The following is a 26,344-nucleotide window of genomic DNA, read 5'->3' as shown; positions in this document are numbered from 1 at the left end:
GGTACAAGAAAACATTTGCTGTAAAATCCCTCAATTTTGCAGCATCCAGGAATCAAATCTTTAGCTCCTACTGCAATAAGACAACAAACTACCTACCAAGTCAGAGCAACACAAAAAGAATCCATGAAAATAACCAACACACAGGAAAGGTAAAACCATACCAAACTGCTTGCAACTATACCACACAGAATACAGATGTCCAGCCTGACACCAAGTCTGCGGCAGTGAGCAACCTGCCCCTGCAGACAGAGAAAGAACAAGAAACAGGACAAAAGAACAAAGACCTACAGCTCCTCAGCAAAACTTCCAAGGCACTGGTGGGAGAAGGACGGCTGCAGATGGAAACGCAACAGATGAAATGGTACCTTTGCTGCATCTGCGTGCTGTTCAGGCTTTTGTGATTAGCCCTAGAACCAAAGCTAGGGACATGTACATAGCCTCTGAGGATGCAAATTAGATGGAACTATTGTCTTCCCTTGGGGAGATACTGCATTTAAGAATATGCCTGACTTCTTTGAAGGTGTCAATAACTTCATCCAACCTAGTGCTGAACACGGAGGGATTTTCAAATGGACGTGTCTCAAGAGAAGTTCATGGCACCAGGATATCAGTCTATTGAAAGGCCTATGCATAGGTTTGAGGTTCTGGGGCTCCCAGGATTGACTGTGAGATAATTTCAATGGCCAAACATTTGAGAATTAAAAGGACAAAAGCATAAGCAAAATTATGCTGCAAAGAAATCTCCAATGATGGATCAGTTGGTCTCATGAAGCAGCTTAGAGGAACTAAAATGATACAGGCGCACTGCACCTAATACAGTTAGGCACCAAGTACCCTAAAATATTACAAGAAAAAAACCCTTAAAGTTTATTTAACCTCAAGGTATACTGCATATCTGCAGTGTCAGAATGGGTGTAGACATGGATTTTCATTAACAGACAAGTACTGCACTTGTGGTAAAAAATACTGCTTTTTTTTTTTTTAAAAAAAAAGCTATTTTGCAATAATCTGAAAGTTGCTTTTAAGAACAGATTATATATCATATTTAGTGGATTGCCACTCAGAGCTGAAATTTAGAATTACAGTTAATACTAACGCTATTTATTAAAAAAAAATAATTAAACATCTCCGTAACACTACCCAGGGAAGACTAGCAAAAAAGATAAAATAACAGTAGCTTCTTTGCAATGCATGTGTCTTCCTTAACTGTTACCTTTTGGCATCTTGTGAACCAGTGGACTCCCCTTTCTCCCCACCACAAACTTCCTCTTTCTTATTAGGCAAGTGATTAAAAAAATGCAGTGAGGTTGATATTAGAAACACTAACAGCATCATCATAGTGTCAAAAGCTGCTATGCCAGTCTGTACCAACCCATCTCGCCTGCACCCCCCCCCCCCCCCAAGAACAAGCAATATTACGTTACCAGGACTTGGCACCAAGATGAAAAAAAAACGAGTGGGAAGCCTAATAAGAAATCATTTTTTACACATTTATCAGGCTGGAATAGTTTTAATGTTACAATTTCAATTGCTGTACACAAGCCATAAAATGACCAATATGAAGGAGAGAACCAAATATTTCCATCGGTACCCCCAGTTTCTGTAATCATTCCCTACTCCTTGGTATCACTCATGATTTTATAAAAATCATTCCTCTGCAGAGTGGAATCAAAATCAAAGAGGAGTTTTATTTACTCTCCACTGACATGGAAGCTTTCAAACCCCTGTCCAGCCTTGCTGCCCTTTTCTGTACCTTTAATAACTTTACTGCATTATTAAGACTGGATGATCAGAAGTGCCTATAAGAGTCCAGACTTGGACAGAGTGGATTTCTCCAGGGGAAAAAAGATGTTTCATGATTCAAATAACAAAGACTCTTTGCACTTGTTCAGCATCCAAACTGCAAAATTATTTTTTTTTCTTGAAAATCAAACTTGGAGTGCACTATACCAAGGCCACAATAAGACAGTAGGCTGGCATATTTTCAGGAGCAGCTATATGCACATTTACGCTTTCAGCAGCAGAGGCACCTCTTACAGAGAGTGTTAGATACAGGTAGAGTGTATTGTTCATGTTCCAGGAAATACACTACTTTATCAAGCAGGATAGTTATAAGCCATGGTCCTGAGGGATGAGAGGCATGGAAGGAGAGTGGGTCTTTTTACTTAAGGAATTTTCAGTTACATGTCAGTTTACCATTTCATTCCCCAAATGTAGTATTCCTTCCAAATTTTAAAATGTGCTTACACATAAACACACACACACATTATACACACACAGACTGCCTACCTTTTTTTACAACTTCTACAGTAACTATCATACAGCAAAGAAAATTTACTGAGTTTCTAGATATCCCATAAACTCTTCCTAAAAAGATCTGGAATCCCATTTGTTCTGCTCCATAATATCAGCATTCCAGAACACCATCATAAGATTATACCAAGAATGCTCATACCGTTTCTTTGTGCAGTCTTGAAAAGATGTTTTTGAGCTAATATCCTCTCCACATGCTGACCAGTCACTACAGAGCCGGGAAGATTCTAGCGGAGGTGGTGTACTAGTAATTGCTCCTAATAATGGGGAAAATAACTGAGTGTCCATTTTTTGTTTCTTGCTATTTACCTATGTTGAAAAGAGAAAGAAACATTTTGAATATTACATGTTTACATAAAAAAGCAGTAAAGGCAATGAAGCAATCCCTTCTTTTTATCTTGAGCTAAGTAATTTTTCAGAAAAAATGTAGCTATGACAAAAGGATACAGTCTAAAACTCATTCCCTCCCCTGCCTTCAAGTAGTCCAAATCTGACAAATGTATGCATCTACGAAAAATAAATAATTAAATAATAAATATTACTTACTCTACAATAATAGGATTTCTCAACAGATCTCACATTGTAGGTGTTTGCGTGTCACGTCCACAAGCTCAGAATCTTCTAGCCTATATGACTGGAAATGCACGTGTCACAGGCATACGCAACCCTTCTGAGAAAACAAAGGGAAGAGCAATTATTCCTGCTATATCCCTGAAAACACAAAATGTTCCAACCAAGAGCCCATGGTAAGCAGGGAGGAACATTTGTAAACTTGACAGAGCAAAGTGTGGATAAGAAAAGTAAACTAAGTACTGGTCCAGAAAGGACTATTATAAATCATTAATTTGAAGAATAAATAATAGGAGATCTAAGCAACGTAGGGAACTGTGCCTTCACAAAGTATCTCAGCTAGGAACTGGCACAACAGAACCTGTGACTGACAAAGGTTTAAGCAGAATACAACCTACTTTGAGTTGGAAGGAACCTCTGGGTTGATATAGAACCTGGGTAGATATAGTTCCCCTGCTCAGAACAGACCCTGTTAGATCAGGCTACTCAAAAACTTGTGCACTTGAATTTTGAGTTTTCCCACCACTTCCTCTATGGGCAAATTTTGAAAATAGTCCGGCCCACCTTCTCTATAACCTCCCACAAGGCAGCTGCACACACCCGTAAGATCTTCCCTTTCTCTTCACCAGGCTGATCTGACACAGCTCACTCAGTCTCTCCTTGGACATCCCATTCTCCCACCCACAACCAATTCAGAAGCCTCTGCAGGACTCACTCCAGTACCCTTCTTGCACCGGGGAGCCCCAAACAGGACAGAGTATCCAGTTGTGGCCTTACAAGGGCAGAACCCAGGGGATGATAGCAGCGCTCAGCCCGGCGGCTACAGTCTTGCTGTGACAGCCCAACATCGGGGCAGCCTTCTCTGCTGCAAGGACATGCTGCTGGTTCATGTCCAACTCTACCAGCAGCACTCTTGATCCTTGTTGATTAACTTTCCCAAGTTTTGACTCTAGGAGAAAGACCTCAAGCTTTCTTGGGGAAAAAAAAAAAAAAAAAAAACCAACAAAAAAAACACACACAAAAAAATTCTATAATAAGAGAACTGAACTAGCTGCCCCTTAATTTTCATAAGCAGACATCCAGGCAAGATGGAGTACTTGTTCTGAAAAGAACATTAGGGAGACTTAAAAAAAGAAAAACCCCAAACCCAAAACAACAATCCACAGACCAAAACCCACAAACCAAAAATACCAAAAATCAACCAAAAAACCCCACAAAAAAAACCCTAACAGCAACAAAAAAAATCCAACCCCCCCAGAACCCCAGATATATCAGTAGCTGCAAGAGACCATGGGACGGGATGCAGACTGAAACTGACTGGAGCATCCAGCCCTGTGCTTTACACCTTCCTGAGGAGACCAGTAACAAAATTCCAGAGAAGGAATCTCTGCCTTTGTTGTCACCACAGTGCCCATAACATACAAACAGTAATGCCTGGGAGAATGGAAAGAAACTGCAGATTAAATGACTGCAGGTTCCAATACATTTACACATAACTAAGATCACTTCTGAGGCCATGAGACAACCTGGAGATTGTTCGACAATCCCCAGCTTCACTTGGATGCGTTAGTCATAAAGGTATCTAACAAAAGCAACAGGTTAAAGAAAAAGTGATGTTGTGCATGTCACTCCTTTAGCAAACCGCTCCTGCTAAGCAGGTTTATCCATCTGTCCCAGCCTCATTAGAGACAAGAGATACGGAAGGGTGCTGTGCTAGGAAGTTAAGCAGGAATTTGCAGAGCTGTGGCAGGCGGACACCCTCTGTGTACAAGCTGGCAGCAGGAAGAGTGTGAGAAAAAAAGCATAATTAGGTTACCCTATACATGAACTCTGGATACCTGGCTGCTGAAGACAGAGAACAATGATTTTTTTTTTAGGACTATGAGGATAAAATTAACTTCTGTCACACTGTTCATTATAAATACAGCTGGAATAGGTACAAAACACAGCTACCCACCCCACCCCCCCCTTAATCAGGATGGTCAAACTAGCCTTGGATCCACCAAATGAAACCATTTGCTAAATCCTTATTGCCTTATTGAATAACTGCAGAAAGGTCTCAACCCTGTACTTATTAAATTCCTGAAAGGGCTAAAAGAAAAACAACATGAAAGAAAAAATGGTGCTACAGAACAACTGGGTCCTCATACTTAGAAAACATTTAAACCGATCTACTCATCTCCCATTTTATTGCTTCCAAGACAAAAATAGCACTGTCAGTGGGAACTGTATTGGCAGCTCCATGAGACTGGTGCTTACTAATGGAGAAATACCTCTGAAGCCCTAAACAAGCCAACGGAAAATGGAAGGTTTAAGGGAAATTTCCACTGTCTGAATACAGCCTTATGCAGTCAGTCTGTCTAGAGCCATTTGAAAAGCTTTTCATAGCTAGAACTTTTAAAAAGTTATTCATAAACTAAAAGACTAAAAACTTCAACGTTGATCATTTCACTATCTCACACCCCATCCCTTCAAAAAAGAAAATGCTAAATTAATTTTTCTCTCTCCCCTCTTTTCTTGCAAGTAGAACAGCAAAATCCTGCTTACTACAAATCCTCAGCCGGAATCTGGTTTAGTGAAAACTGCCACAGACTCAGCAGAACCCTCCTGGGTCTTGTCTGAGGAAGTAGTAAATACCTGGCCAAGTGTGCTCCTGCCATGAGCAGGACAGGGCAACCCTTTAGTGAATTTTTTGAATTAAAAAAAAAAAAGTTTACACTGAGGGCTTATCACTTCCTATAAACTTGTCTTACACATCCAAACAAATTGCTATTAAATAATTGAATTAGAAGTACTATAACCCTGCAGAGGCTAGATACATATTGTGTAACATTCTGTACAAACACACCATCAATATCTATATCATTAAATAAGAGACAAGAACAAATTCCTGGCCCAAAACCTAAATGGCACAACAGTGCTTGCTTGTGTGATACAGATGAACTCTCACCCTACAGAACAGAAGGGTGGTATCTGCTACAAATTACTCCTGAACCACACACAAGCATCATTTTGGAAAGCAGTAGCAAGGCCAAAATTTTGGCCACAATCAGGCAGTATCAACAAGCACAAGCCAATACTGAAGCCCTGGTCTTGTTTAGTCCACTAGGAAGCAACACAGAGAGAAATTATGCTCTGTGGCTTATATTTATATATAAATATATAAAATACTTGTGCATAGATTAAAAATAGGATCCATAACTACTGGATTTCTCTTTTTATTTTCAGAGACATTAATCACTGCTAATGTGAGTTATGCAGGACAATGTGACTGAAGATCAGCAGAGGAGGTACTTCATGCACCCTAGATACAGCCTCGTAACTCAGCACTTCCAAAATACTGGAGTCTGGCATTCTATCTAGTTAAACAGAATTTCAAAATAAACTGAGAAACTCTTGTCTGCACTTTACATTTGAACTTTGAAGAAGTTACAGTAAAAAAAACAAAAAAAAAAAAAGGATGAAACAGCGTGTAGTCTCCTAAGCTTGTTTTAGTTTCAAAATTCTTCACTAAATTTCAGATAGTCATAAAATCCATAACTGGCTTTGCAGAGAAAGGACTGCCTGCAGAGGCACAGATGTGTTTTGCTCAGATTTTCGACTTAAAAAAATATAAATAAAAATCAATGAATGAAATTCTGTCTCCAAAAAAATTAGAAATAAAAAATAGATCAAAGGACAACTCCTACAGTATTCAGTAGGGCTTTTACTTCATTCTTTCTACCCTGCAAATCATGTGAAAGCCGCTGATATCACTAAATTACCTCTCAAAACAACAATAAAAAACTTAACCTACCTAGGTTTTTTTTAGATGTGGTATCTCGATGGATTTTTTTTTTCTTTTAAAGCATAAAAAGACACAGTTTCTGTTCTTTCCCGTAAAATGGAAATGTGCATATACTAATCTCTCTCCCTGTGTATGAAACTGAACATGCTTTTTTCCAAAGCATCTAACACTGTTACTGAGTCACATCTTATCTTCAAATACATGCAGAGGGCTTTTAACTTCTGCAAGAAGCTCATTACAACTGAGGAACAAGCAAACGGAAGCATTTACCAAAAACATTGCCTATTTTCAAAAGCCTCATGCAGTTCTTTGTATTTAGAAGAAATTCCAAGTTTCTTTTATTTGAGGAGAAATAAAAGAGTAGAACATCAGTATAATGTTAATATTTCAACTATAAACATATATGAAATTAAATAGTATCAAAGCTATTTGGCACTGATACCACTATGTGACATCAGTCCTGCGCTCCACAACACACAGACCCATTTGCTGCCTGGCTCCTTTGTGCTTCTGCTTCATCCAGGCTGCGTGCTAAGGACTTGCTGTTATTCTGTAGGTGGTTTCACTGCTCCAGCAGCAAGGGCAAAGACCTTGAAAAAGGCTGTTACTCTCTCACTCCTCTTCCTGCTATTCTCCCATTCCCCAATGAAGTGTCAAGCTAGCACAGCTGCCAAGCATCGAGAGGCAGACGAAACCTACAAATCTTAGTAAAGGACTTGATAAACAGTAAATTGTATTAGGAACACAGAATCCTGCATGGCAAAGACCTTGGAACAGCTGAGGCTGGAAGGGACCTTTGGACTCAAGGCTCCTACTCAGAGCAGGTTGCTCAGCACCTTGTACAGTCAGGTCTGGAGCATTACCAAGGGTGAACAGGCCAGAAGCTGCACAGAAGTGCCAGTGTGCCCTGCTAGTGCCTTTGGACACAAGTATGAGACTGATTTCCCACAGAGAGTCACCTTCTTTGGTGAGATTCAAAAACCACCTGGATGCAATTCTGTGCTCCAGGAGAATCTGCTTTAGCAGGGGGTTGGACTAGATTATCTCCAGAGGTCCCTTCCAACCTCAAGCATTCTGTGATTCTGTCTCACCACCACTGCTTGAGTTGGGCCGCTAGGAGACAGAGATCTGTGATGTGAAAATCCTCCGTCCAAGAATTTAACAGTGCTGTGAATACAGCAGAAGACTCACGTATTACTTGTTATTACTAGAAATGTTTTGTTTCCTGTGCTGCCCAGCTAAGTACTGGAAACAGTTCAAGACGGTAACTGTCTATTCTGAGATGGTAATAGCTGCTGACAGAGCAGTGAAGGCTACTCAAGCAGACTGGAAGAAGTTCTCAGGACTTTCATAGAGACTACTACATTACGCCAATTGTATGAAACATTGGCAGTGACGTTATGTATGTCTGGGGTACCTTGCTGAACTGCAGTGTTAGAGGACACAGCCTAAAAAAATTCAACAGGGCTTCACTCTCCTCCTGTTTGGTGGTGACAACAGTCTATGACTTATATCAGATTAACAATTCTCTGAAAGGATATATTATAAGCTACAAAATAATGTAATCAGAGCTAAATATTTTCTTCATTATATAATTAGAATACATTATTTTTATTGGCCTAAAGACCTATCTGACAAAGATCTTGATCTTCCAAAAAGCATTTGAGCTAGATTAGGAAAAATCTTTTTACAGTCAGTCTTCCCAAAACAGCAGGAACTCTATGCTACAGAGCATTGCACACAGATGCTTTTTACAAACACCTATCGTAAAAACAGTAAATGACAGCACTGCACAGTATTATTACTTCTACACTGAGTTTCTTCTTCTCTGACTTCTTGGCAGGATAAATATTTCCTGTTTATTGCTTGTTTTTCTTGGCAAGACAAAGCAAACAAGAAAAAGCACTGTTCGGGGGGGGGGGGTTGACTTAAGACTTTAATAACTCCTACTTACAGCCATCTTAATCCATAGCACACTGAAACTGGTTAATTCAGTGGTAATTAACTGGTAACCTCAGGATGCACTGCTATTAATTGGCCAAAACTAGTGGGTAAAAAAAAAATAAAATAAAATTATAACTTGCCTTCTTGGGTTACCTGGGAAACTAACCTGCAGAAGTACAGATGTGACAGGGATATGTAAAAAACTAAAACCAGGGGAGAAAGTAATTTATTCAGGTATCTCTTAATATCAGGGACAAACCCATGAAAATGGCAGATTAGTGGAGACTTTTTTCTAAATCCCAATTTCGTATCATCAAAAAGGTGCGTTACAGCAGCAAAGGGGAATAACTCTTTATCAGCTGTCAAAGAATTAAGAAACTCTTTTCCTGAGAAAGGAATCTGACATCTCAGACAGTTGGGTCAAAATCATATAAAAAAGCACCACTTAAGGTGGGACGGCAGGGAAGAAGCATTACATTTATGGGATGTTTGTTCAATATATGGGTTCTATAGCCCAACTGCTGTTAAGAACACTCATGAGCTAATGGGCCTTTTTGTTTTAAACACTAGCATCTAAATGCATTCATTTAACACAATCAAAGATTCTTTTTGTCCATGGTAATTTTGTGGTAAATCTCACCAATGCCCTTGACAAGAGGCACGCAAAGCCAGACTGAATGAGGAACTGCTGACTCCCATGAACCGAAGTTTACTCCCCTGTACTGACACAGTGAAAGCCGCTCCAGCTGTAATGTAGCATCCTTTTCAGGTGCTGAGGGTTTTGGGTTTTTTTGTTATGTGGTTATCCAATACACGTAGTTAGAAAAACCAACATATGATACAAGTATTTATTTCTGTTTACCTAAGCAACTTCACTTTTTTGACTCACCTGTGACTTGTAATGACCAGGGGTGGCACTTCGTCTGACCATGTCCTTGTTACCAGTATACAAGTTCTCTTCTCTGAAGTATGCAGCATTGCCGTGCAAGCAGAAATTTAGAATCTTACAGACAGACTTAGCCTATTTAAAAGCAATTAAAAAGGAAGGAAAAAAAAAGTGCTATAATTATCAGGTCTGCCAAAGTTGTACTTTACGCATGAAACTCATTTCTAGCTACCCACATTGCTCCCCCCGCCATCTCTCCACGTCACACCACCCACAGCTCTTCCAGTACACCTACATCTTACACATTTGCAGAACAATAACGATGTTGCTTTATTGCTGTGAGATTCCACATGACAGAAGAGCTCAGCAGATACGAAAGTTGCTGACCACAGGTCACATGGAGTCCCGGAATGGCTAAGCCAGCTGCACCAAGATGCAAGATGCACCTCGGATCACACAGGCAGAGGCACACTGCCTGACAAAGCTTGTCTCTTCAGCTTTATCCTGTCACACAGACAGATAAATCACACAAGTCCACATCTATCACACCAGTACATAAGCTCACCCCACGATTCTGCTCAACAGCACACATCTGACACAGAACTGAACATCCATCCCCATCACATCCTCAAGTACCTAGGACTGCACCCATTTAAGGGTTCCACTCCATCTTCAGGCTCATAGCTTCTGTCAACAGCAAAGGCAAGGTTGGCTCCTGTGACACATTGCTATCCAAAACCAGGTGTGATAAAAGCATGTTCCCAAGAGCGCTCTAAGTGTAACATGCTGATTCTAAAATCCTGCCCCGTGCTCTCCGCACATCCACTCGAACCCATTACAGTATAACCTCCTACACCTCCCCTATTGAAAAGCAGATTATCAAATTGCTGCTGCCTGTCATGCTCACACTCTGCACACGTGCCATTCCTCCAGATTCAGCCATTTGCATTACATGACACAGCAAAACAATGTCCCAGATTAGCAAGTCAATGCGCTACACAAACGTAAGGCTTCATCTTCACTGACACAAAGCTTTAATAGGTAGAAGCAGCGAATGGGGGAAGGGCTGCCTTTATGATTGATATAAATAAGGTGAAGCTTTATTATGATAAATTCTTAACAAAGCACCTGCTCCTCTCCTAAAAGTAATAACATGATGCCAGACTATACCCACATCCAGCTGTGGCTGACCTACCCTGACCTGCTGAATGGTAGAACTAAGCATTTACCTAATCTGATGTTCAATCTGAATTCTGCCACAATGATTTGTTCAACCCCCAGTCAAGTTTCCACTCTTCTCTTTTCCAAGGAGCTGCTGGAAACAGGCCAAGAGCAGGATGAAATAGTTAACCCATTCTTGATAGCTCATTTTGTCAGGTTTCCTACAGCATTTCCATCACCATGCTGCAGAGAAACACACTCAGACCAAAAGGAAAAGGAAACTCTGCATCCAGGAATGGGTTGTAGAACAGTTCAGTGAAATGTCCATGTAGATACCTCAGTGCTTCTGGGAAGCGCTCAGCTTGCTGCTCTTGTGCCTGTTGATCTTCAGTACAATACACCAGCTGTATTTCAAGGGAAGAGCTGCAGCCGTACCACCCTCCACGCTACAGCAAGCTCCATGGCGCACAGACGGGAAGATGAGGCTCCCTGTATTTAAGATAAGGCAGCAGGCTTTGCACTGAAATGACTCAGGTGTGCACAGTTGCTCCTAGGTGCTAAGTTAGTTACACACAGTTTCCTTGCAGAAAAGATGACTGGTAATATCTTTATACCACTCATGATGTTCAGTCAACTTGCTTCTAAACCACCAACCTTAACTGATCTTTCAACGACTTGTGATTTTTTAGCTTTCTTCCGTCAAAGCAGACTTCATCATGCATGTTAATGATTCGGCTAAGCACTCCCTCTGTGACACAGTGCAACCATTCAAAGCTTTAAAAGTGGGTTTCACCAAAGCATTAGTTGATACTGGAAAGCCCAAAAACCCAACCTGTTTATATCTTGAAAGAGGAATGACTTCAAATCATGGGAAACTTTCAGAGCATTGCAGGTGCTGCATTAGGCTTCACAACCTATGTAAGAGTCCAACCAAAGCTTAGAATTTACACAGCTGTTCAAAAAAGGTAAAGAGTGCTACCGCTGTGCTCCAGCCCATACACCCTCTTTCAGAGAAATGGATTTTCCATGGTAACTTTCTGTGGCTTTCACTTAGCTTTTAGGGGCTGATACAAAGGCATATTTACTGCACTACTGGTAAATAATTCTGTCCTAGAAAAGCATTTGGGAGTATCTTCAGGATATGGGGCTGCTACGTTACAGCTTTGGTAGAAACCACTGCTTTAACTAAAGCAGCACTGCCAGTTTGCTTTTTGTAAAATTGACAAAGAAAAAATACTCATTGAGTACTTTAATATCAAATCCTGAATCTGTAAATAGTTTTAAGTTTATTTTCTTTCGACATTGTTCAAACAAAAAGAACTCTACGCAAAAAGACAAATGTCCACAGCACACCATCAGAAGGAAAGTTGTTTTATCTGCAGGGAAAAGTGATGACTGGCTTCCTACACATTCATGCCCCATCCCAAGCTCATTGTAACAGCAGCCGTGTCCCCACCACATCCTCTTGGTCTCCCCAAGTTTCCTCAGTCCTTCCCTACCCATCCCAATGGCAACCAGCTAGGAGCTGGGGTGTTGGTGGATGAGAAGCTCAACATGACCCAGCAACGTGTGCTCAGAGCCCAGAAAGCCAACTAAATCCAGGGCTGCATCACAAGAAGCATGGCCAGCAGGTGAAGGAAGGGGATTCTCCTCCCCCTCTACTCCACTCTCATGAGACACACACACACACACACCCCCCCCGCAGTGCTGCATCCAGCTCTGGGGCACCAACATAAGGAGGGCACAGACCTGTTGGAGCAAGTCCAGAGGAGACCATAGAGATGCTCAGAGGGCTGGAGCCCCTCTGCTGTGCAGACAGGCTGGGACCGCTGGGGCTGTTCAGCCCGGAGAAGGGAAAGCTCCGGAGACCCCTTATTGCAGCCTCCCAGTACCTAAAGGGGCTGACAAGAAAGCTGGAGAGGGGCTTCTTACAAGGGTGTGTAGTGATAGCACAAGGGGGGATGGCTTTAAACTGAAAGAAGGGAGATTAAGATTAGCTATTATGAAGAAATCCTTCCCTGTGAGGGCGGCGAGGCGCCGGCACGGGCTGCCCAGAGCAGCTGTGGGTGCCCCAGCCCTGGCAGTGCCCAAGGCCAGGCTGAACGGGGCTGGGAGCCACCGGGGCTGGGGGAAGGGGGCCCTGCGCGTGGCGAGGGGGTGGGAACTAGATGATCTTTTATGTCCCTTCCAACCCAAACCATTCTAGGATTCTATGACCTAATCCTCCAGAAAAAAAAATTAAAAATCTATATGAAACATTACCTTAATATCATAGGGAGATTGTGAGGAAGGCCTAATTACACTACCTGAGGATTTACAAGTACCAGAATCAGGTTACATGGGAAAACTTCTGTTAAGTCTAAAGACCCACACTTCTCTAACACACCTGGGTTTAACTTTTATATTTAGGCCTATCTGCTTTACAAAGCCACACAGCAGAAAGTTTGTTGGGGAAGAGATTCCAATCCTCAGTTCCACTTTTATGAAGCCTTACCCTTGAACCAGTATACCAGTATCTCTGTGAGGTTCTTCCTGAGCCAAAAAAACAACAACCCACAATCCAAATGCACAGAACATTTCTACAACATTTATATTAAAACTTCAAATGTCAATTACAAGAAATTAAGCATAGTAAGCACTCAGGACACCATGTGATACAGATTTATCCACTGGGAACTGTGCCTATGTATGTGCAATTATTATAACTTCAGCCTACCTAAAGTCAGTAATTTCAGAAATTCAAATTTGTAACCTCCCCACTTACTGCAATACTTGCTTTATTAATTTGAGAAAATAAATTGCCAGCAGGTAGCTTAGAAACAAAGCCCTGATCTGCCATTCATTTAAAGTATTAAAATAAAAAGTTACTGATGTTGGTTTTAATGATAGATTTTTATACATCTATCACTCTAGCTGTGGTCCAAAGCCACAAGTAGTTTGAACATCAGAGTCCTACTACTTCCAAGTACTTTTGCTCGCAAAAATGACTGAAGCTTTCTGCCCTTACTCTGGAGTTTCAGAGGATGTTTTTTGTTTATGAAATCCATAAGACCCTAATTCCCAAATAAAAAAGTAAACCTTCATGAAACATTAACATGAAGTTGCCAGTTTTAAAAACAGTGAACAGAACTCAGCTGCAATGTCACTAGCCAAAAGCTCAAATTTGGGACTGCTAAGGGACAGTTTTACAAAGCTGGCAAAAGACAGCTCCTTTAATGCATCTATCACTAAACAGCCTACAACATTCAAAATACCTAGTCAGCAAATACACATTTAAGGATTTGAATCATGTAATTCAAGTGCACTGCAGGCTCCATGGAAATATAAGGGAACTTAATGCCAGCCACCTCTCTATATATATTCACCTTCAGTTATGATTCTTACCACGTGTCACACTCCACTATCTCCTGGTAGACCAGGGAAGCACAAGGGACTATTAAACAAAGAGGTACAGAGTTTTTAACTGAACTTCACTCACTTGTGAGCCAACCAATCCAAAGGCAGCTTAAATGCATGATTTGTAGATCATGTCCTTTCAAATACACATTGCTGTAAAACAGGATTATTGGTATTAATACACCCTCAGTATAAACTTTTCTGGTTAGGAATATAATCTGAAATTACAAGGTATTTTCCCAGATTCGTTTTGACACATGGACTACCTTGTACAATTTAAACACCATAAAAATCAAAGTGTCTCTGCAAATATACTTTCAAACAAAAATACTGAAATTATCAACTACTGAATGTGTAAAACCAAACTTTTTGGAGTTACTAACTGGCATATGTGGCCAAAAAGATAGGATTTTTTTAATCTGTTGCATAAGGATCTGTGCACGCGATATATAGTTATATAGAGATTTGTATCTTAATTTCATTAAACTACCAAGATTAGATATAAAGCTACTTTTTGACCTACTCCTCACTTTCTGAAATTCAAGTACTAAGTAGATGTCTTCAAGACTGCAGACTTGAGCAAACACTGTTACAATATAATTTAACAGATCTAAACTATTTCTACAGAGAAATGAAAGGGGATCTATTACCTGCTTGAGAAGTTATTACATTTCTCAGAGAAAGGATGACAGTTAAGTATTTCCAAGTTTCCCATCCACTTCCTAAGTCTTTCCTCATTGTCCCTGATAGAAGACTCTGGTGGTCAACACAAGACATTTGTGTTTGGAGAATTATGTTTTTATCAGATGCTTGCAATACGCGATCACTTGAAAGGCTGGCACCATTCAGGCGAATAAATCATTACACTCACTCTGAACTACAGCAACACAAGCAAATATTACACTGCAGACATCACTTTGCTGGATTGTTTTCCAGCTTTCTAAAATATCAGTGTCACTCCAGACACCTAGCATCTGTCCTGAAGAACAGAACACACATAGACCTCATCCCCTCGCAAGAATCAACTTCCACGGAGACAAACCTGCACAGATGTTACCACCAGCCGTTCCCTGCCCGCGTTCCTCCCGCCGACACAGGCCACTGGGGAAGCAAAGGCAGCGCAGGCACTCAAACATGCCAGTTGCACACACCAGAACACTGCAGCAGCAGCTGATCCCGGTGCTTTCCAGCCCGGTGGCGTAGCCCACACGGTGCTGAACCGGTGCTGCTGCCGCACCTCCTTTACCTTCCCTAACACTGCTGCCATGGGACCCACGCTACACACCTCGGTTACTACTCGCACACGGAAACTGTTGCCAAGCTATGATAGCGTCTCTCCTCCACCCCTTGAAACTGCAGGACAAAAACAGCAGAAAAGCAGCAAGCGGATTTGGGGCTGTGGGCAAGGAAACAGCCCCTAGAGACAAACTAACAGCACTTGCATTAAGCAATTACTCCACATCGCTATTCCAACAGAGGAATCTCCAAGCTGCACCAACACTACAATAAACAGTGCAAATTGCGTGCCCTTAAATGTCACCTCTTGTTTTCTTCAGATACACACCCTTTCAAATACCTCTGCAGCAACTGAAATCCTCCCCTAGTAAGCAAAGATTCCACACTGCCAAAGGCCCTGCTACAGAAGTGAAAGAAACACCAAGCTTACATTTTTGGTCTTCTTGCTTTACAACCAGTCTCAGCCATGTAATGTCTGATGTCACTGGAGTACCAGTATGTGGAAGTACTATGGGAATTGTAGTCTTTCCTCTGTTGTGCAATAACTACAAGGTACAGGATCCAGGACTGCAACTGTGAGCCTTAGGAACTGTCCCCTTCACACAGAGGCTTACAGGGACTGCCCGAGAAATACAGCTGAACTGGGGTACCTAGCCTGGACACGCTTCTCAGCTGGGAAAGAAGAAAAGTATGTGGGAGGTTTTGAAATGCATCTTCTCCTCCTTCCCACACAAGAAATAATTTCTAAGCAATTACTCTCAAGTGATCACATACTTCCAAAACCATTTAAGCTGTAATCAGCAACCACGACCCAGTGAGGAAATTTTAATTGCTATAATACACATATAATAAGCAATATATGTATAAACATTCTGCTTAACAGTACAAGAGTTCTTATGACAAGTTCATCATCTCTTCTGCCTCTGGGGTTTTGATATTTCCACATGAAAAAATAATTCACTGGAATTAATGTTTTTTGTCAGCAGTGATGAAGCACTTGCCACTCCTGTTCCAAGCTCCCCACTGAAAACCATCATTCGGCTCACCCCAGCTACGTAACTACGAAAGGCTTGCAGGGAGAGCAAAACAAGCCCTATGCTTCCTGTAACAAAAATTTAAAATAACCTTTATTTTAATTGACAGCTTGCTTTCATGCTAAAGTGCTGTACCTCACTCACCTTCTCCCCACTTCCAAACATATTGTTGACAGTTACGTTATCAGCTTTTACATATTTTTCCTTACAAAGATAATTATTTTCCCACAACTCTTTGCCTTAACTCAGATGATGAAATTTCATCCTTCCCACACATCACCGTATTTTTAGTACTATAAAAAGAATGAAAATTTAATTTAAGCAAATAAAAAAAATCCAGAGACAATGGAAAAGGCTAACAGAGTAATTTTCATCTTTTTGAAGAAAACACCAGAAACCCTACAAAATATATTATATTATATTATACAGTTTAGCTGCTCGGAAGTGTAGTCCATCATCAGTCAAGCATTAGTCTTGAGACTAGAAAAAAAGAGAAAGTAGAGGGCTAACAAGTTTGGCTAACTTTTTTAAAAGCAAACCTCAAGCTGCCCTTCAATATACACTTAAGTCATCTGAGTTAAACCTAAAAACACAATGTTCACCCTGAACAATACAACTGCCCCTAAATGCATCTTACAGAAGATGAGAAAACTCCTATGACAACTAGAAGTGTTACAGTGGAAATCAGAAAACCATTTGGTCTTAAGCTCTTCAACAACTTAATGCAGGTAAACTAGACAGAAGATCCTAAAAGGGAGGGGGGGGGGGGGGGAACCAAAACCCAACCCAAAATGCACACACACACACCACTTTCCCTAGAGTTTTTCTTCTGTTCCCAAGGCATTTTCACTAAGTTACGGTAACAGCACCTTGTTCTGTGAAGTCCTTCCCTCACTGCTGTCACTGTAGCACTTACCACTGAAAGCACATAACCTTCCCAAAATGTTGTTTAAGGGTATTCCATATAGCTTTTCAGACACAGGAGTAAATAGGAAATGGTTACCCCTCCCTAAAAACCTCAGCCCTTGTTTACATTATTGCTGTTCTCCCTCCAGTTTCCACAAAGCTGTAATGGTGGGCAGACTGTGGCTGTCCTCCTCCAGTTTCTCCAACTGCCTGATATAAGCACAATTTTAGAATGATAACATATATAAACACGACACAGGAAGCTTTTAGACCCTTTTCCACATTTAGGTTTTTGGAATAGCATACTTGCACCAATGCTGCCAATAGTACACACTGAATTAATGTGTTTCAAGAAAAAAAGATCAAAAATCTCAAGCCACATTGACAAGGGATTAAAGAAAACTGAGAAACCACAAACATCGACAGTGTTATGGCAGCACAGTACTAAAGTACATGCACTGATTTTAGTGACGTGAGTAGACCCCAGTAGCTTCAAATTAAGACTGACAGCAGAATTTCACACACATTTGGCCTGGGCAAGACAGGGGGGGGGAAATAAATCCAGACATGAATCCACAAAAACACTTCAGACATAAATTATTTCTGCTAGCTTGAGAACAGCATGTTACAGAAAAATCAAGACAGCCTTTTCTGAAGGGCTCACAGTCTCTGTAAAAGCAAAATACCGCACAGGCAAACATGGTTGAGAGAAACGTTTGATGTCAAAATGTAGCATACCTCTTTGCTACCATCCAGCTGAAACTGTACACCCAGTAATAGTCTTAGAAAGTACCTACAAGCAGTAGTAGGTACACTGTCCTCTCAAAGTAACATGTAAAATGCCCCTAGTGCCCACGCAGAACCATGTAAACAGCACATGGCTTCAGTAGCAATGGTTGGGAACAACAGGACAAAAGCTGCCAAATTCCCCTGCCCTGAAAACACTGGAGAAAACAAGCCTAATGGAAAAGGAGGATCACCACAGGCTGTGAAGAATAAATCATATCTGTGACTCTCATCTGGGCAGCATTCAGACACCCCCTGAAAATTTCAAAGGTTTCAGCAATGCGTTAACAGGGGGCAAACATACTAAAAATACTAATATTAAGCTAGAAGCATTTGTAAGGGCTTTTTAAACTTGTTATCTTCAAGTAACTCAGTGTGAAGGTGTTGCTCACACACAATCTCCTAACATCAGCCTGGCCCCAGCAGCGTGAATGCATTCCGGTAATGATCCATTTAAAAGAGCAGACCGCAATGATTTTAGTAACTCAGTCGAACATCTATTTATACAGCAGACTTAAATAGTAGCAGTCATTCTTCCCGACCCCTTACCATACCGAGACAACTTTTTTGGCTTTTTACTGTGACAGGAAATGTAAAAAACCATAACAATTAAATCAGACACTGCTTCCGGGGGTGGGGGAAATAACCAGGAGGGAGAAAAAAACAAAACAAAACAAAACAACAAAAAAAAAATTTCCTGAAACCAAAATATCAGCCCCTCCGCAGTTTCTGAAAGGGACTCCTGCCTTGCTCCATTGGGATTTCGAGCTATACTACTTGCTTATTTCACAGCTCTCTTTATCTCCGTGCAGAAACGTCACTGGGGTTTGGTGCCAGCAGGGCTCACGGCTCTGTAGCTCCCGAGCACGCACATACCCGTCAGGGTACGTGTGACAGGCAAGCGGACGAGGAAAACAGCCTTGTACTTTCGCAGATACGTGCTTTAATCACCTTGTTCTGCTCTACCGGCAGCCACAGGGGGTCCCCTCCCTCCAGGGGAGCCCACCAGCCGCGCGGCAGCTCCTCACAGGGCACAGGCCGGGTTCCTCCTCTCACACAAGCGCAGCGCCTCGCCACCTCCCCGGCCGCCGCACACCCCCTCAGCTCCGGGGCCCCGGGCCCAGCCCGGCAGCAGGAGGGCAGCCACGACGCCTCACCTCTGCCCGGGAAGCCCCGTCAGGCCGAGCGGCCGCAGGCTGCGTGCTACCCATCACCATCTCTATCCTCCCTCCCGCCGTGAGGGGCCGGGCCGGCGCGTGCCGCCAGCACCGCCCCCCCCCGCCGTTACAGCCGCCCCAACAGCCGCGCGGCGATGGGGCGGGAGCGGCAAGGGCGGGAGCGGGAGGTCAGCGGCCGCCGGTGGGAGCAACCACTGCGCGGGGGAAAGGGGGGGGGGGGAGGTTGGAAAGGGGAGGCGCGAATCATTGTGCAGTGGGAGGGGGTAACTGAGGCGGCGAGGGGAAACTGAGGCAGCGGGGGGGGGGACACACTTAGAAAATGGGGACTGAGAAGGGGTTGGCCCCTCGGACAGCGGGTCCCTGTTTTCCAGCTCTATTTAGGCTGAGACCTGAGCAGCCGCCATGCTGAGGGAAGCGTGAAAACCTGACAGAACTGCATCACAGCAGCGCCTGGTTTCTTTCCCGAGGAGGTGGAGGGGCCGTGTGGGCTTGCTGCTGGGGGCTTGTTTCTCATCATTCCCTCATTCCTGCAGAAATAAGTTACTAAACATGCTGCTGAGGAGGCTGCGGCCCTTTGGCTGACGTGAGGAAGCGGTGGGTTGTTGGTAACCCCTTTTTTGGCTGGCCCCACCATGGCTTCGGTGGGGTTCCCCAGTGGGGTTCCTCTCTGTTCTTCGTTTGGCCCCACCTGTGCTGGGGGAGATTTGCTCTGCCATGGATCATCAGCCAGGCAAACACCGCTGCAGAATCGACCCTGCGCCCGCACGGCTAACAACCCGGCCTCCCAGCCCCAGCCGACGATGGAGCAGGCAGTGAGGGAGAATTACAAACCTGAGAGGTTGACGTGGATTGGGGTTGCCCAGTTCCTGCCACGTCCTTTCTCCAGAATCTAGTACCTCTTTATTTTTAGTACCACCTTATTTTGCACCCTAATCCCCCACACTTGTAACCTGCAGCTGTCGAAAAGGCTTTCAAATACGTTAAATGTAATAAGTAGCTAAGGGTAATTTGCTGATCAATCAAGTTAAGCAAGAGGAACGAACCCATTGTGGTGGTCTTAAGAACTTCCTGTTTAACAAGAAGAGACATGTCCACAATGTTATCTTGCTACACCAAACATGGGAACGTCCTGTTTGACAAGAAACCACGATAACAGAAGAAGCAGAGGGGCCTACCGAAGATGTCAGAAGCGACCTTGGTGAAGATAAAAGAGCTGCTCAGCTTGCTTGAATTTGTGAGCCTTAGGTGGAGCTGCGACTCCCCGGCCACCCAGCGCGCTGCTTTTGCTTTCCTGCCTTAATAAAGATTTAGTGAATTTATTTGGACTCAATTTATTTCAATTTAACTATAACATTAAGAAGACAAAAGAAACTTGTTTGAGCCAGAAAAGATTCATGGCTTCCCCAAACAGAAGAAAAGTAGTGTTTATTCAGGCTGGGCGCATACCGATACAATAAAACTATTCTGAGGAGACTTTGCACAATGGGTGGCAGAGGAAAAGCTGCTTCTGGCAAAGCGGCATCAACATGGGCAGCACAGTCTCGCCTTTGTCACATTCACAGGATCCAGCAGGGGTGAAGCACTGCAGTTTCATTTATTTTTTCAGCAGAAAGACTTTAAGAATCTCAAACCTGACAAAGGGGTGACGAACAATGTAAGACGTGTTTCTTGTCAGCAAGCAACTGAAAAAAATATTGTTGTGTGTGCTCACGCAAGGCAAAAAAAAGGTAGCACCTCTTTCAGACGAGTCACATATAAATTACTGCCACAGTAAAATTTTAATGAGATATTCTACAGATTCATTTTACAGCAAGCATAAAGAATTTTAACCAATATGAGCATTTTTCACAGGCAAATTTCCTTCACAGTAACAGTGACACTGCAACAGTGGCAGAACATGCTTTGGACGGTTTTTGTTACAAACGTACATGCAAGAGGAGGTTTTTGGTCAGAATGGGATGTCACCTGTTCATCTCTTTCATCACACCCTTCCACACACACGTCATTCCAAGAGCGCGCACGTAATGGATTTATTGTAATACAAAAATACATAGGGCTCCTATAAATTACTGCAGGTTGATGGGGTTAGGAGGCACAGAGCTGGTTGGCTTTGGGGAAGCAAAGAGGAATACATTGACTGCAGAAGCAAGAAAAAGTGTGAAGGCAGAAGAGCAACAGGAGCCAGAAAAACACAGCAAAGAAATGCTGAAGTACTGGGCTGCTCTGAAAACCCAGAGGGGATGGATGGTAGGTGGAAAAAAACTCAGCTAGAGACAGCAGCAGGAATGGGGTTTTGTATGGGGGTTACAGAGAGGTCTCAGAACAAGCGTGGTGGTGAAGCAGTCAGAGAAGAGGATATGGTGAAAATCCTCACTGGGGTACATCAGGCTAAGCCAAGAGAACATGTGGCATTAACTCTTTCTCCAGGGACTGCAGCTTAATGCTGAGGGAAGGAGCAAAGGTCAGAGATTGGGACACACTGTCCCTTCACCAACTTTATGGAGGGAGTGAGGAAAACCCTGCCAAAGGCTGCAGGAAAGTTTGGAGAGTTTTTCTACAAGATGACAGCAAAAAGACACATGCCAAAAAAAAAAATCCACCCCTCAACTGTTGCTGGCAACTGGAGGGCACGTGCTTCTAGTAAGGGATTATTCTGCCAAGCACCAGTACACCAACACAATAGCCACTCCAGGGCATGCACTATGCACGTCATTTCTGTAGAATACCACTTTCCTCTTCAAAACAGTTGTTTTCAGTCAAGGAAGCATGCATGACTGAGGTCAGGAGTGGCAGAGGAGCTGGCTGCTGCTGGCGGTGCTCCCTCTGTCGGCACCGAGGCAGAGGATGGGACCAGGATGTTGGAGAGCTTTCCCACCAGGGATGCCTTAAAAATCAAGGTCTGAAATATCAAGTACAAGGTATTCCTCTTCCTGAACATAATTAGCAGTTAGAGTGGTGGGAAAAAACACCCACCCAATCAGCAAGTTTAAGACGAAGCTCAATGCAAGGACTAATTTGCAGTGAACACTTTAGCCTGAGTATCTCTTACACAAGAGCAGCATGGTCTCCATTAAAAGTAAGATTATAATACCACAGAATGGTTATTCCAAACAGAAACATTCAGTGCAAACAACGAGAAAACTCCTGCTCGCTTCAGCCTGAATGCACACTGCGTCCTATGTGGAGCACAGTCTGAGCAAGCAGTGAACTGAAAATTTAGCAGGAATCCAACCCAACCACACATGGCACCCCCAAAATAAATGTGGGATAATCTCAGGAGGAGCTGCGCTGCCCTGCATACGCTCTACAGGTCTTCCCATAGCGCTTAACAGATTATCCTCCTGTCCCTGTCCCAGCGACCCACTGCTGGTTTGGGTTCCTGCTGTTTAGTCCCAATTTGAACAATGCGTAATACCCACACCCATCAAACACCACAAACAACAGCTGAAGGCAGAGGCACCTTCCCAAACTTAACACACCAAATATATTCTCAATAAGGCAAACAGTGATTCATCATTTATTTACTAGCCGGTTTTGGCCACCACTCGGGTATACCTGCAGTGAGCTTCACTTTATCACCTCCTATATTTAGGTAGAGTGGTTCATTTATATTAGCTAACCTCAGCAAAGCTATACCAAGTTCACCTCCTCCAACCCGCAGCTTGCCAGCCGACTTTCCCGATTCAGTTAAGATCTCAGCGCCCTCAGGAATGCCGTCCTTGGGAAGCGGAGCTGAAAAGCGGACTGGCAGCAGACGTTTGCGAATGACGCCCATGTGGTAGGTCCTGGCTGTCAACTCCTGTCCAATGTAACAGCCTTTAGTAAAGCTGATGCCATTCATGTAGGCCAGGTTTGATTCCAGCGGGAGGGCTATGCCAGGAGGAAGATCTTTCACACCTTCAGGAATTCCTAGGAAAAGAGTAAATGTAAATTTTTCCACAGGTAAATGTGGAAAAATTTTCAGTATTTAAGATTTCTGGAGTATGCTTCCTCTGTAGGTTGTAAAACCAAGAGAACCCATAAGAAGCAACGTGAAATAATGAACTTCTGAGTACTCTGGTTTGGGCCTGAGTGAAATCATTAGCCATAAACGGTTAGCAAAGATTACTCTTAAGGGTAAACAGAACCACACTAGAACCTAACTTCACAAAGCTTACAGCACCTCATAAGCATACTGGTGGAAATTCAAAGCACCTGGAACAATGCAGACTCCCATACAAAGGCATCAATGTACATGTAATGCCAATGGCAAGATCCTTTTCACCCACACTCCCCCACAAGCAGACTTTAATTGACTCAATAAGAGCTATTTTCTTCAGAGCTAAAGAACGTGAGTTGGCCAAAGGTCTTTGCTAAAGCACAAATGCTGAATGTCTGTATAACGAGCCCTTCTTTTTGTGACCAATGACACAAAAATAGTATTTTTTTGAAGCAGAGTGTTGGACCCAGCCTTCCACAGCAGCTGGTGTTTCAGGGAGGCAGCACACCACCACAGTCCAGACCAGTCTGACCTGTTAGCAGCTAGCTTTTCCGAACCAGATGGACTCAGGTTTAAGCAAAGGACTATTGTCTTCCAGTCTGCCCATTAATTTAATCTACTATCTGCGTGGACACAGTAAAATCAACGGCAGCTCTGTGCAGGCACAGGGGCTCCTAGGAGTGAGTTCCCTCTCAAATCAACTGTCTGCCCCTTGGCCTCTGAGTTAACTCTGCAAATCCAGTCACACATTTTTAGGAAAGTCAGTTAGGGTGTTTCTTTCCCTTCCTTAGCAACAAGGAAAACACGCAGACTGTGCGTAATCCCCAAATAACAAAATGACTCAAACCACAGAAGTTTCCCTCTAAGAAAATGAATAATCCTGCTTTTCTTTCGCTGTGAGCCTTCCCGACCCACTGCCTCATAATCTTAGTAACAGGAAACTGTACCCAAATACTGACTCAGCCGCCAGACAGAATTATAACTACCAGATCACTTTTTTCCTCAAAGTAGCAAATAATACCTGTATTATTAACAAGCTAAACACACTGAGACATACCAATTTATTCCTCTATCAGTGTACGGACTCTGATAATAACATGAAACTGTGATAAAAAATAAGTTTCCCAAAATCCAGTGACACTGACTGAAAACAGAACTTGGCTTTACCTTGTTTATACCTGTGCCTGTGGTAATCCTGAATGTTTCCAATATGACTCCCGGGGATAATCTCCGATAGATTTGCTCCTTTCTTTGTGATCAGTCTCCAGCCCATGACTTCTGTTCTGGGGTCAGGAGTTAAAATCAGAGCCTGGTCTGCACATTTAGCGAGGGAACTGGCAATGTCTCCAGTCCACTCCCCGGGGATGACGGCCCACAAAGAGAGGTCAAGGCAGGGGGTAATGTTTACTTTCCTCCGGATCTTGTACAGTTTCAGATGTTTTTGTATGGCATCCAGCACGCTGCTGTCACACTCCAGCAGGATGTGCGGCTCTTCTTCTGGACTCTTATGAAGCCTAAAAAAGTAACACCTACAAGGTCAGAAAACCAAACCCTGCAGTAGCGGAAGCCAACATGCTGTATCTTGATCCTGGTGCAAATCTAGATATCTGGGGAATTTCACCAAAGACTGCACGCAAGAGCAACACTCATCTCTCCATAGTGAAATGCTGAATGTTTTCAGCCATCCATTCTACTCCTTTCTAGCAAATACTGCCCTCACCTGTCCTGGGGACAGAACCCAGTCTGGCCACGCAGTCTTCCCTATGCTTATCTGAAGCGAGGGGATTTTCAGCAGAAGGAAAAGCTTCGTTCAGCTGTGCCTTCCATCAGTTACACCGTTAACCTGACCTGACAGTGTGTGCAAGCCTGATTTTTCATTAATTGACACCATATCCGTGTGAGGTGGCTGTACAGTGTAATTATGTCACATGCCATACGGTGGTGACAGTGACTGGGCACCTGTGAGATAGCGCAAACACCTTGTTTTGGATAGGGCCCAAATGTTCCCACAGGCCTGGGGCCGGCCCTGGGGGCCGCTATATAATTATTAAGCTCATTATGCTTTTCTGTTGGGGAAACTCAGAGACTGCAGCTAGCGATGGAAAATATACAGGGTAAGCGCTTTTTTGCACGTTAATTTATAAAGCTATGCCAGAAATACCGTACAGTATGTGTGACATGGCCGCAGGAACCACCTGCGAGCACGGAGAAACCCGCCAAGGCCGCGCGTTCACGTTTCCATAGCAACAGGACGCGCCCCCCCCCCCCCCCCTCCCCTGGCAGTGGTCTCACCCAGCCCCTCCCCGCCCCTCCGCTTGGTCTCACCTGTAGAGAATGACGTCATAGAGGCAGCGGCCCTGGACGTTCAGCGCATGCGCATAGAGCGCCGCGGCGGGGGGGGCGCTGCCCGCTGCCAGTCGCGTCACGTCGTTAGTGAGCAGCCCCTGGAGGAAGAGGGCGGCCTCGGCTCCCCGCACGTCCAGCAGCGCCCGGCCCAGTGGGAAGCAGGCGGCGGCCCCGTTCCCCCCGCCCCGCCACAATCGGCGCAGCCCGGGTAGGGCTGTTACCGCCGCTGCCGTTCCCGCCCTCACCAACATGGCGGCGGACAGGCCGAAGGTTGTCAGGGGGTCCCGCCGCCGTTCGATGCCGCCGCCGCCATCTTGTGTGTGTCCGCGGGGACGGCGCCACCTGCTGGCGGGGAGGGGGCACCGCGGGCTCCGCCCCTCCCTCCCACCGGCTCCGCCCCCTCCCCGCCCGGTCCGGGGTAGGCATGGGTCTGGCGGCGATCAGGTAGCCACCGGGCATGGGCCTGGCAGCAAGTGGGTAGCCACTGGGCAGGGGCCTGGCAGCCCCCAGGCAGCCGTCAGGCAGGGGCCTGGCAGCCATAGGGTCGGAGGACGTTGGCAGCAATGCAGAAGCTGGTCCCAGCCCCCGCCAGCTCTGCCCTGTGGCTGTACGGAGGGCCAGCAGCACTTCACCGGTCCCCAGCTTCCCCTGCCATGGAGGGAGTGCGGGAAATGGCCTAAACCAAACCCACCTACTGCAGTTTTGTTGTATGAGTCCTCCAGGCCACCTCTTCCCTGCTGTCCTGGCTGCTCTCAGCGTTCCTGCCCCCTTAATCATCCTTCCCCCGCTGAGCCTTTAATCCCCTGGAAGCCTCAGACAGCT

The 26,344-nt window shown here is 44.0% G+C and overlaps 2 protein-coding genes and 1 long non-coding RNA gene across 5 annotated transcripts in view; 1 reads left to right on the top strand and 2 right to left on the bottom strand.

Moving 5' to 3' along the window:
• The window catches only part of LOC119146113 (meiosis-specific coiled-coil domain-containing protein MEIOC-like), a 35,712-nt gene extending 16,429 nt beyond the window's left edge, over positions 1-19,283 (bottom strand). Inside the window, exons 1-4 of one of the 2 annotated variants that reach the window (XM_037383250.1) lie at positions 19,177-19,283; positions 9,504-9,635; positions 2,860-2,983; positions 2,456-2,622 (exon numbers count right to left, since the gene is read on the bottom strand). In XM_037383250.1, the coding sequence (XP_037239147.1) occupies positions 2,456-2,601 (146 nt within the window). In that variant the 5' untranslated portion in view covers positions 2,602-2,622; positions 2,860-2,983; positions 9,504-9,635; positions 19,177-19,283. Of the gene's footprint in view, positions 1-2,455; positions 2,623-2,859; positions 2,984-9,503; positions 9,636-15,723; positions 15,935-19,176 lie in introns of those variants that run through there. The other variant, XM_037383251.1, reaches the window with a different exon arrangement.
• A 37-nt stretch (positions 19,284-19,320) lies between these two features.
• On the top strand, positions 19,321-20,516 carry LOC119146115. The gene is made up of 2 exons (XR_005103643.1): positions 19,321-19,364; positions 19,569-20,516. It is a non-coding gene; the product is annotated as an uncharacterized LOC119146115 (long non-coding RNA).
• Positions 20,517-20,952: 436 nt separating this feature from the next.
• On the bottom strand, positions 20,953-25,858 carry IBA57 (iron-sulfur cluster assembly factor IBA57). 2 transcript variants are annotated; one of them, XM_037383253.1, is made up of 4 exons: positions 25,768-25,830; positions 25,502-25,620; positions 24,344-24,690; positions 20,953-23,106 (listed from the first exon to the last, which is right to left on the bottom strand). In XM_037383253.1, the coding sequence occupies exons 1-4, from the start codon at positions 25,771-25,773 to the stop codon at positions 22,715-22,717; spliced, it is 864 nt and encodes a 287-aa protein (XP_037239150.1). In that variant the 5' UTR covers positions 25,774-25,830; the 3' UTR covers positions 20,953-22,714. The 2 variants fall into 2 exon arrangements, with proteins under 2 accessions (XP_037239150.1, XP_037239149.1); XM_037383252.1 differs by having other exon boundaries at positions 25,502-25,858.
• Between the last annotated feature and the right edge of the window lie 486 nt (positions 25,859-26,344).

The sequence above is a fragment of the Falco rusticolus genome, chromosome 4 (assembly GCF_015220075.1).
Source record: "Falco rusticolus isolate bFalRus1 chromosome 4, bFalRus1.pri, whole genome shotgun sequence".
In the NCBI taxonomy this organism is placed as follows: domain Eukaryota; kingdom Metazoa; phylum Chordata; class Aves; order Falconiformes; family Falconidae; genus Falco; species Falco rusticolus.
The sequence above is the reverse complement of the archived record's forward strand: the minus strand, read 5'-3'. Positions and strand labels throughout refer to the sequence as shown.

Excerpts from the sequence above, each read along its gene's own strand:
- IBA57 (XM_037383252.1), bottom strand. The coding sequence starts at position 25,773 with ATGTTGGTGAGGGCGGGAACGGCAGCGGCGGTAACAGCCCTACCCGGG. Across the intron at positions 24,691-25,501 it reads TATGACGTCATTCTCTACAG|GCTTCATAAGAGTCCAGAAG; the intron begins GTGAGACCAAGC and ends TTACTTTTTTAG. Across the intron at positions 23,107-24,343 it reads CAGGCACAGGTATAAACAAG|GAATTCCTGAAGGTGTGAAA; the intron begins GTAAAGCCAAGT and ends CTCTTTTCCTAG.